The 11,292-nt window shown below is 44.5% G+C and overlaps 1 protein-coding gene across 1 annotated transcript in view; it reads left to right on the top strand.

The window, feature by feature from the left end:
• WWC1 (WW and C2 domain containing 1) overlaps positions 1-11,068 on the top strand; it is a 71,535-nt gene extending 60,467 nt beyond the window's left edge. The window contains exons 13-23 of the mRNA XM_051631306.1: positions 1,024-1,104; positions 2,011-2,097; positions 2,855-3,047; positions 4,179-4,331; positions 4,929-5,029; positions 5,766-5,916; positions 6,619-6,783; positions 8,181-8,273; positions 9,076-9,306; positions 10,021-10,142; positions 10,645-11,068. Of these exons, the coding sequence (XP_051487266.1) occupies positions 1,024-1,104; positions 2,011-2,097; positions 2,855-3,047; positions 4,179-4,331; positions 4,929-5,029; positions 5,766-5,916; positions 6,619-6,783; positions 8,181-8,273; positions 9,076-9,306; positions 10,021-10,142; positions 10,645-10,711 (1,444 nt within the window). The 3' untranslated portion in view covers positions 10,712-11,068. The remainder of the gene's footprint in view (positions 1-1,023; positions 1,105-2,010; positions 2,098-2,854; positions 3,048-4,178; positions 4,332-4,928; positions 5,030-5,765; positions 5,917-6,618; positions 6,784-8,180; positions 8,274-9,075; positions 9,307-10,020; positions 10,143-10,644) is intronic.
• The last annotated feature ends 224 nt before the right edge of the window (positions 11,069-11,292 follow it).

An 11,292-nucleotide genomic window follows, 5' to 3' on the forward strand; every position in this document is an offset into this window, starting at 1 on the left:
CATCTCATATTCTTCCCCTTTGTTCATTATCTTCATTAATTCTCTAGATAAATGAGTAATTTCTTATGTTTACAGCATTAATCACATTGACAAGAAACTGCAGTGCTCCTGTAACATAGGCCTGGGCTCAAGCCCAGATAGTTGGGTGTCTTAGGGCCCCTGTGTCCCCTCAGTGGGAGAGGGGAGGAGGGATAGTGTGTGACAGTTATAGAAGGTGTCCCATGCACACTTGCATGTTTGATTTTTGGGTAGTTGACTTACCAGCCTTTGCAATGCCTATAGTGTCACACTGATGCCTGTGATAAGTGGTGAGGTAGGATGAGAAATATGTTTGTCCTCTGTAGCTGAAATGTAATGAAGTGCAAGGGAGTGGTAAGTAATATGGAAAATACTTAGTAGAGAAAAATGTTAATCCTGTTTTCATGTGCTACAGGATAACCTCTGCTCTGAGTCAGCTAGACAATGAATGTAGTTTTGGGGACTTCCAGTGCATAAAGCTTTGGAGGAGGAGGAGTACATTGGGAGGGAAATGATGCAGGTAGCTGTTTCAAGGAAGACCAGTCAGTGTACTCTGTCACTTCTAATGTGCTTAGGGCAGTTTGATTGCTTGAAGAAACAAAGGAATGTCTTAAATCTAATAAAACTTGAGATTTTTTGCTGTCATGATGCAGGACAGGATTGCAGTTGTTAAGTCTTATTTCTGTTGCTGGGCAGTCAGCTGTATTTACTGAAATCCAGTCAAGGGAACCCTTTAAAAATCCCCCACTGCCTTATTTTTGCAGTCTTTTGTGTGGCTTTTTTTGGCAGTGAAGGGGGAAGGCAGATGACTTTCTGCTGATAAGCACTGTGATACATACCTCTAAGGTTGATTGCACTTCTTAAATGGGCTTCCTTTTAGCTGCTAATTTTACAAAGTCTATATACCCAACCCCTGAGTGGAAGGGAAAACTTCTTGTATCACCTAAATGCTAGCACTTCAGTAAGAGGGAAAGCAAGTCCTTAGTTGTCTTTGCTTTCTTTCAGACCATGTGTGTCAGAAGTGATGGTGTTTGACAGTGATGATACAGAAACAGTTGGGACAGCTAAAGTGCAAATTGCAATGAGGTAAGTGCTACACATTTTTACTGGATTTTCCTTCCAGGGAAAGAAAGAAATATGGAATTTAAAAGCTAGTGCTTTCTGTTCTATTTTTTATCCTGTTCATCCTGTGCTATTAGTATTAACTAATGCCCTCCTTGTAGCGTAACTGAGAATTACACTCAACCCCAGGAGGTTCTTGGCCCAGTTACCCTGTTTCATGTCAGTGGAAATCAGCTGATAATAGTGTGGTATGAGAGGGCAAACCAGCACAGACAGTGCTGGGCTGGAGAAAGCCTTTTGCTGGCTTGCAGCCTCCTTTAGTGTGCAGCTTGTGGGGGAAAAACTACTGAGAGTAAATGACAATCATAATCATTGACCACTCTGAATCCTACAAGCAGTGGGTAAGGTGTAAGAAGGTCACCACAGAGGCATCTTCCTTTAATGATTAGTGGAAGCTTATTTATGATTTGAGGAAAAAAGTGCAAAACTCTCCTGTCATGGCCATCAACAGAAAATTATGGTTACCCATAATACCTTCACTGTTGTATTTCAGGTATTTCTAATTGTAACTTTATTATAGTCATTACCTAAGGCCTTTCAAAAGGTTCTAGTTACAGTGCAGCAATTTAGCTAGACCCCTGGAGAAGCAATGTGTATTAGGTCAGATCTGTAGCTTATTGTGTCTGTATTCCTAAGTTCTGGATGTTCTGGACTGGTCTAAGTTCTGCTTGTTCTGGTAGCAAAACCTCATGTAATATGAAACTGCTTTTGTTTTAAACTGTAGGCAAGCCATGGTCCCCTTATAGTTTTGTCTTGTTTGTAAAGTATTAATGTTGATTGTTTGTGTTAATGAAATGTGGAATTCTCATTCATGGAGCCCAGGGCAGACTTCTCTAGTAATAATGGCTTTTTTGTGTCTTTCCAATTCAGATATGATGACAAAAATAAACAATTTGCCATCCTGGTCATCCAGCTGAGTAATGTTGCAGCACTGCTGTTACAACAAGATCAAAAAGTGTAAGTGAGTGAAATAAACACTTGAAGGAAGTACTTGTATTAGATTCCAGTGGGAATTAAATAGATGTTGGGTTTTCTTTTTTCATACTCTTAAAAATTTACCCTTTTTGAAATGCTTCTACACTTTATCTATGGCAAAATTTATGTGCTGTTAAACCCACAGGCTGCACCCACAGTGCAGTGTTTTCCTCAAAAGTCTGTATTTGCTGGGAAAAGACTTGCCTGGGGTTAGCTCTAGCTAGCAAGGTTCTTCACTGTAGCAGTGCCCAGAGCAACTGGATTGACCAGAGAGGGGACGTTTGTTCTGCTGCAGAGCTCACCCTTGGACACCTGCATGAAGGCAGGTGTGGGAAATGTACAACTTCTTCTAGACTTGTTTGAGGCACGAGCTTTTAAAATTCAGCTGAGTACTGAACAAAAACTTTGATTCATCTTTGTGTAGGTGTTTCTACCTCCTAGTGAGTACGTTAGCAGTGTGACAGGTTGCACAGACGTAAACCACCCTGTGAAACATAATCCCAGGATGTCTGATCTCAGGATTCAGAAGGGTGACTAACAGCAGCTCACACCATTTCATGTGTGATGTTGTGACGAGATGTTCCTTTTTCCTTAGCTGACTGATACTCCACAGAACAGAGTAGGGCAGTCATGTCCACAGTGCTCAGGACGAGTTTCGCTGGCAGATTTATGGAGCTGTGGCAGTGCAGGGAACTGCAGACTGGGAGGGTAGTGCTGATGGCAACACTTTTTTCACCAGGAGCATTCGTGTGGCTGTCCTGCCCTGCTCAGAGAGCACAAGCTGCTTGTTCCGCACGCGCCCGGCGGAAGCTGCCGACAGTCTTGTCTACAACGAGCTGTTCTGGGTGTCCATCTCTCACCCCGCCTTGCGCCACAAGACGTTAAGAGTCGACGTTTGCACTGTAGACAAGTCTCACCTCGAGGAATGTTTGGTTAGTATTAATCTTTGTTTTAATATCTTTTTGTTTGTTTCCTCTTTTTAATGACGCAAAATTTGAAACCCCAAAGGATGGTAATTTCTGTGGAAGTTTTCTTGGGAATTCTTAGCTTTATGATCTCTCCCAGATAGTGCTCTTGGCAATAACAGCTGTGATCAGGGAAATAATCTCTTTGATCAATATTTTGTTGCAGAGCTACTGGTGACTTTGTCAGCCTACTAGATTTCCCTGCTACCTGTTTCTCGTGAATCCCTACCTTTTTTGCTTCCTTTTGGAAACATAGGCTGTTCTGTAATTTAGAATGGGTTTGGAGGAATTTGGAAGCCACTGTAGAAGACTAATCATCTCTAAAGGACTTTTTTGAAACCCACTATTAATCTACACTATTGAAATCCACATGAATATGGGTTTTTGAGTGCTAGTAGTGCCATAGCCAGCTGCTCCCTATTGTTCGAAGAGCTTTTTTTGTTGCTCAGTGTTACCTGAGCAAGCTGATTTTAATAGAACTATTTCTGGAGTGTTGTACTCCAGAACATGAGTAGGTGTGTGGAGCTGGGACGTAAGCAGCCCTTAAGTTACAGAAACCTTGGAGGTGTGCTCAGCATGCAGTCTGCTGGACTGGGCTGGTGCAATGGAGTCCACTCAGATGTGGATTAAAGACATTGCTGATAAGTTTTACTTTGGTTTTGAATATATTAGGATGTGGACTAAATGTAACACAGTAAAAAATGTTAAGGCAGATGATGAGGAATGGAATATAAAAAGGAATATACAAACTGCCTTCGTCTCAGGCAGTGATTTTTCTCAGCCTTGCAAATATCTTGAAAGAGATTCTGCATCAACTGCTCCTTTCTCTTTTCCTTTGAAGCTCTGGCTGCAATTTCTCCTAGCTGTTCATACTTCTGGAGCTGCAGTGAAACACTTGCTACCTGGGTTGGAAGCTGTAGACAGTGTTAAAAATAATTAAACATAAAGGACTGGTAGTGCTGCTGAAATGGGGATAAAGAGGGTGATTTTTCTTTTTGTCAAACTTGCCAAAGTCAGGCAGCCCTGGATTTTCACTCTCATTTCTCCTTGGTAGTTCATTTTAGTATTACACTTAAACTGTGTTTTTCCTCTCAACAGGGTGGAGCACAAATTAGTCTTGCTGAAATATGTAGATCTGGAGAGAAGTCAACCCGTTGGTATAATCTCCTTAGTTATAAGTATCTGCAGAAGCAAAACAGGAAAAGTAAACAAGGAAACACTCACTCTGAAGTAGCCTGCACTGAGAAAACAGTAAGAACAACTGCTTACATCAAACAAATCTCTTCTAAACAGTACTAATGAGAGGGTTTATGTGGCTGAAGGGCTGTTACAGTAGATGCCATGTATAAGTGAAGGCTGGTGTGTTTATGTTTATAACTTGAAAATGCCATTAAGTGCAGCAAAATAATTAACATGTCGATTACAGATATGCCCTTATCCTGGGCTAAGTACTGAAATCTGCTCCTCATGAAGCTGAGGGATGTGGTATGTGGTCTAGTGAAAGTGATGTGTGAGCTCTTGCCTTTCTTCCCACTGCACAGTTCACCCTGCTGCACTGAACTTGCCAAGTGAGCCAAGAGGCAGCCTTACCTGTGCACCAGAGTGACACCCAGTGTGCTCAGCCTCAGCTGCACACCTGCAGAGGGTCACTGGGGTGGGGGGCTGGGCGGGCTCACACAGGCTTGAGCCAGCACTGTGTGTGCAGTGTGCTGCTTCAGTGCTGGGGCAGAGACTGCAACTCTCCTGCCTCTAGAGGAGAGCTGGCTGGAGGTGTTCTGACGCAAAGGGCTGGGTGCTTTGCAGTTTGTCAGAGTCTTATCTTCATGCGAAGTCTCTTGCTGTCCTCAGGACTCTGTCTCAGCACTCTTGGAGCAGACAGCTGTTGAACTGGAAGCTGTGGAGAAGAAACTGGAAGAAAGCAGAAGCACTTTAACTAGTGGAGAGAGCTGGTAGGTAGCATCCCACCATTGTGGGATGATCAGGGTGCTTGGGGATTCATGTGCAGATGAAAAAAAACAGATGATACAGAGCGGTGGGAAAATGCCTCTGTCTCTTTCTGGTTTTGTGAAAAATCCTGTTTCTTCAGTTCTGGAGATTATGCTTGGGACATGAGACCAAAGCTGATAAATAATAGCACTATACTAATCTTGTTACTTGTTCTGTGGATGTCCCTGAGAGCTCCAATGTATGGTGCAAGGCTGTGCTTGAGTAGTAATTTTGGCTGCTGTTTGCAGATTTTATTAATGAAGCTCAACATTTGAAATAAAAAGCAAGCCTGACCAGTGGGTTTGATGGAGAAGTTAGCTGTGAGTTCAAAGCAGCTGAAAAGGATCAATGCTTCAATATTGTTCAGCATCACTTTTAAAACTAAGATTAATGGCATCCTGAGAGCTCCCCTTAAGCTGTTCTCACCTTAAGCTCAGACCACATGGCTGAGCCCTCAGTTTGCTTCTTTTGAAGCAAGATCAGTGTGAAGTTCTGGCTGCAATGGTTGCCTTCTAGTGCAGCTTCACTCCAGTTTCAGTTATTCCCTTATAATCCTGTGGTTGTGTCATCTCAGTGGCTACAGGACCTGCCAGGTGCAACTGGCTGCCTTGGGGAGGTGTTTCTGCCCAGCAGCTTACAGGAGGAAACCAGAGTGTTGTCCACAATAGGCCAGTTCAATAACAAAGCTGTTCTTAACAGGCCAGATGAAGAGTCTGTTCCTGACCAGGAGGAACAGGATGAGATCAGTGAAAATGAAGCAGAGGAGGAGGAAGAATTCTGTGCTGGAAAATCGCTGTGGGAGACAGAAGAAAGTCTGAATTCCCAGCTGCACATGGAAATAGCAGTGAAGGTAAATTCAGGGGCCTTTGGAACAGAAAGATGAGTTAAACTTCCCATTGCTCAGCTGACTGGATTGCTGTTGAGCTGAGCAAAGCTACAGCTGTTACTTGGTTCAATATTATTTTAAATATTAAATATTTGATGTTTAAATGTTTATTAACCAGAAATCTTTTAAAATAACTCTACATGACCATTTAGTCACACAGGTAATACAGCATCATTTCATGCCTTCTTTTTTGCTGCTCATGAAAACAGTTTTCATTAATGTCCCCGTGGCTTTGGGGCTTGTTTGCTTCTGAGTGTGGTTGTGGTCTTAACAAACGTGTGCATGCACATCCAGTGACTGGGATCTTCACTGCAGGGCTCAGCAAGTAAGGGAATGGGCTTTAAAATCATCCCCTCTGTTCTGTGTGAGCAGAGTTGGCCAGGTCACACTGCAGCAGTGGATCAGCAGGCAGAGCTGGCTGGAGTCAGCCCTGTCCTGGTGTGACCAAGGGGTGCAGGGCCCTTCGGGAGGGACACAGTGTGGAAGCTACCGAGTTCAGGGTGAAGTGTTGGGACACCCTGCATGAAAAGGGCTGGGGAGTGTCTGGTTTTGAATGCAATGCCTCTGGGACTGAAAGCAGAGATGTGTCCCAGGGGGCTGTTAGCCTGGCTGTGTGCCACTGGTGAGGTGGCAGGGGCGTGTTTACACAGCAGGTCTGTCTTGCAGGTGGATAAAGAGACCAACACTGAGAGCCTCGCACAGTCTGCCACTGTGGTTCGTCCCAAGGACAAAAGAGCAGCAAATCCACCCCAAAGCCAGTTTGTCAGAGGTAGCACCATCATCCGCTCCAAAACGTTCTCACCGGGACCACAAAGTCAGTACGTGTGTCGGGTAAGGAGGATGCAACATGGGACTATAAATGCTGCTTTTCATTAGTGAATGCATGTTCACTTAGTCCGAATTTTTCACAGAGGCTTGATGTTGCTTTCTGCTCTCCCTTTTTGACTTCAGTTGTCTCACCTCCTAGGCAGTGTCCTTCCTTGGAACTAAGTATTAAGCATGAGTTTATGAAGTATGTATGTGCACAAATGTTTGGGGTACATGCAGCGTGCTGAGATGCCCACACTAACCTGGAAGGGCTACTGTGAGACAGTGATGAATCAGCTGCAGATCAAACCCTTTCCTGCTGCATTAAGACTGTTCTGTGCTAACTTGAACCGAGTTAGCTGTGTCCACCTGACATTATATGAGGTGAACATGGAAGCTTGATAGAAATGGGAAGTACCTGACGCTCATCAGAATAATGGTGGAAGCTTGAGTGTCTCCAGTGTACTTTGTCTGAAGGTTACTGGACAGGCCACATAAAGGCTCAGGATGTCACTTCCACTGCTTTGAAATGTTTGTCCACAATTATTTCCTGGATTGAGGGTCAGTCTAAACTATAAATAACTCATCTTTTAAATTGAATTGGCAAACAAGCAGGCACTGTGTTTAATCACGCATGACCTGTCCTCAGCGGGCAGGCGCTGGTGCCGGCGGGGCTGACGTGCATGTTTTCTGTGGTGCAGGGGCAGGTGCTGCCCTAGAATCAAACCTTATTTAATTGGCAGCAGTGGCCTGTGCCTGGGTGGCAGAGGTGCTGTGTCCCAGCACATGCAGGTCCCATACGCCTGTTCTCCCCCACCCCCAGCTTGGGAAGGATCTGAAAAGGGAATTAAACCCTACCTGAGGTGAGCTCTTTTTGGAGTCTAGAGACCATTACAAAAGAAGGCAGGCTGTGTATGTGTAACATGGCAGCTCTGAAGGTGAGAAACCCAGGGGGACAGCTTACAGCTAAACTTACCCCTTCCACCACTAGCTTAAAAAACAGGTGATTGAAGAAAAAGATCTAATAAAACAATCCCATGTTTTACAGATGTTAGGAAAGAGTGATTAATTTTTTTCTTTATTACTTAAAGCTTATTTTTCTAGACTATTTTGGCCCGCCTACTTACTTGCACAGGAGAAGGGTAGATTTTCATGTTATACCCTAACTTATTGTGTTTTTTTCCATGCAGTCTGTTCCCAAAAAGGGACATAGTTCAAGGCTTGTGGCAGGATCTGGCTGTGCCAAATGGATTGCATGTTGTGTACTTGGATGGGGGTGGCAGCTGACATAGCATCTCATAGTTCTCTTCCATCACTGCTTATAATCACTTACAGAGCCCCCTGCTCTGGCTAATAATGTGGTTATGCACTGCTTGTGTTTAATTTGTGAGAACTATGTGTTTTTTAACTTCTGTTTTCAGCTGAATCGCAGTGACAGTGACAGTTCAACCCTCTCCAAAAAGCCCCCCTTCATCCGCAACGCCATGGAGAGACGGAGCGTCCGAGTGAAACGGGTAAAAACAGCAACACTTCTGCTTTCCTCCAGCACAGACACTTTGTGAAAACCAGGACACTGTTTTAGAGGAAGAATTTGCAAACATAAATCAATTGCCACCGCTTTTCTTTGTGCGTGGGAAGTCCCTCAAGGCTGCTTCTCCTTGATACATCAGAATGTGACAGGAGCGTTTTAAGTTGGAGCTCGTTTAGAACAAGCCATTGAGGAGGGTGGTTCCTGGTGATTTCCATCCTGTCAGAGCAGAAGCAGCACAAACAGGTTTTCTGTGTTTATTGTTGTGGGATTCTTAAGTCCTTTTAATAAATGTGAGGAGCTGGGGAAGAGAATGATGTCTCAGATGCTCAGGTGACCCTGTTGGAGTGGCTCAAAATGGAACCCTGTGCCCACTGTGGTGGCACTCACTGAAATTCCTTCAGGATACCAATGCTGAGGTCTTAAGGAGATGGTTTTCTTGAGGCAGCTTGTGTTTGAAACTAGCAGAAGGTAACATTATATGTTACTGGGAAAAACAAACAAGTTTTTCTGCTGCATTTTGGATTCACCTGAGGATGAGGCATATTGAACTGAAGAGCAAGGTGTGCAAGCAGGACTTGTTTCATTTGGAAACACCAAAATCAAAAGCTTTCTCTTACAAGACTTGCTTCAGTTTGTCTTGAGATGAATTGGAAAGCAAGGCGAGTAGAGATGCTTTGTGCAAAGAGAAGTGTTGGAAAAACGGGTCTCGCGATGCAATTGTCCCTTTGTGGAGGAGTGGTTGGGACAGTTTCCATCCCTGTGTTCATGCACCCCTTCTTTTCTAGCCCTCGGTCAAGTCCTTGGGAACAGAGCGTCTCATCCGCACTTCACTAGACCTGGAGCTGGACCTGCAGGCCTCAAAAACCTGGCACGATCGGCTGGTTCAGGAGATCTCGGTGCTGAAGGAGCTGAAGGAGCAGTTGGAACAAGCTCAAAGTCAGGGTGAAAAGGAGCTGCCACAGTGGGTGAAGGATGACGAGAGGTTTCGCCTGCTGCTGAGGCTGGTGGAAAAACGAGTGAGTAACGCCTGCCTCTGCGCTTGGTTCTGGTGAGGTGAGAAGCTGTTGGGCAGCCAGGAGATGCACTTAGCACCGCAGTCACTCATGTCCTCTGCTTAGGACTCCATCAAGCACAGGATTGATGAAGGAAGCTGCAGTCCTTGGGTGTCTGTCCTGGCTGCCCTCAGGCGTGGCAAACTGCAGAGCCGCTGCCTGCCCTCCCACAGGGGTGAGGGCCAGTGGGGTGGCAGGCGTGGCACTTGCTGCTTCTAGGAGAAATAATGGCTGCATGAGACTTGTGCATGGGTGGTACTTGGCTTTGGAGTAGGACCTTATGCATGTGAAGTGGTAAGTCAGGTGATAGCAGACTTTCTGGCTTTAAGAGCTTGTGAGCTGCAGGGCAGGGATGCAGAGGAGACAGAACTCATCACCAGTAATTTCAACAAACCACTATTTTTAAAATTTGCTTTTATGGAAGTTGTCTTTCATAGCATTATCACTTTTTCTGGAGAGGATTTAAAAAAATCATGAGCTTTAAAAGGAATGTGTTTACAGATAGGGTAGGTAAAGCTTCAGGAATAAGCCTGGGTAGGTGGTAAGTGAGGTGATTTCCAGAGTCAGCAGCTTCCAAACCCCTTAGACCTGCAGCTGAAATATTGCTGTATTTGGAGATTAGTTGGGATAAAATGGTTCCTCCTGCAAACACAAAGACCTCTTCCATGATTTGTTTAGGTGGAAAAAACTGAACACAAGTGTGAGCTGAAGGCTGATAAAATGATGAGAGCTGCTGCCAAGGATGTCCACAGGCTGCGGGGACAGAGTCGGAAGGAGCCTCTGGAAGTGCAGTCATTCAGGTGATTACAGGGCACGGGTCAGGGGAGGGGAAATTCACTGCTACCTTGGTTTTTCTGTGGATGACTAAGATGCTGCTGAGGAAAGCTATTCTTCGTACTTAACTGTTCTGCTTAAACAAAACCTTCTGGATTTTATATCCATGTATATTGCCCTGAGAGTCAGGGAAACCAGCTGCAGCACTGCAGCCACAGTATTCCAAACCATTCCCTGCCTGGCAACAAATTCCCAGCTCCTTTGTTTAATACAGAAGCAGCCAATTGCTGCCCCAAGTAACATGCCTAGAAAGCCAAAAACCCAAGCCTTTCTGAAATGGCTTCTTGACAAGATCAGTTTTGTGAGTTGAGCTGTAAGGCTACCTCCTGTCTGATGTGTAAATAAGAGGTGAGAGGATGTGCTGCTGCTCTGTGTGGTGACAGCTGGTGGGATCAATTCTCGTGCAGATGATGGACATTTCTGGCAAGGCTTCTGTTGCATTAACCAACTGATCATCTATTTTTTTAGAGAGAAAATGGCATTTTTCACACGGCCCAGGATAAACATTCCAACCCTCTCTGCGGACGACGTGTGATCACCATAAAGTATTTACTTTCCAGACAGTTCTACAAATGCAGTTTGGGTTTTGAAGTTATTTATGTGGTATTATGAAGGTACCAAGAAATTTGTATATTAGAGCTTTTGTCAGTATGTGGATGTTTTGAAGATTTTTAGGTTAAAGTTCTATCATCACAGAAACCAGCATTAAAAGTGGCAAGATTGTATAGTTTGTATATTTAGGAATGTATTTTTTGGGAAATAGAATTTTAAATAAGAACAAACGCAGCGTAAGGTGCTGTTATTCTTAAAATAATGCTGTTTAGACTTTTTTTTTTTTTTGTACAGCTCGACCTTTTAGAGGTTTTACTGCAATAAAACAAATTTGAAGGAACCTCACCCTGCCCGCTCTGATGTTCTGCATCGGACTCTCCTCCCAGCGCTGTGTTTTGTGCCCTCTGGGGGAACGCAGGGAGCCAAGTTTTGCCTCCCGAGTGCCGTGAACGAGTTCTCCGTGAGCCGTGAAGCGTTTTTGTTGTTTTGTTTTGCGTGTGTTTCCTGCCGGGCGGTACGAGGCGGGTGCGAAGTTCCGGGATCCTTGCACTTTTTTTAACACTT

Source organism: Apus apus, chromosome 13 (assembly GCF_020740795.1).
Source record: "Apus apus isolate bApuApu2 chromosome 13, bApuApu2.pri.cur, whole genome shotgun sequence".
NCBI lineage: Eukaryota > Metazoa > Chordata > Aves > Apodiformes > Apodidae > Apus > Apus apus.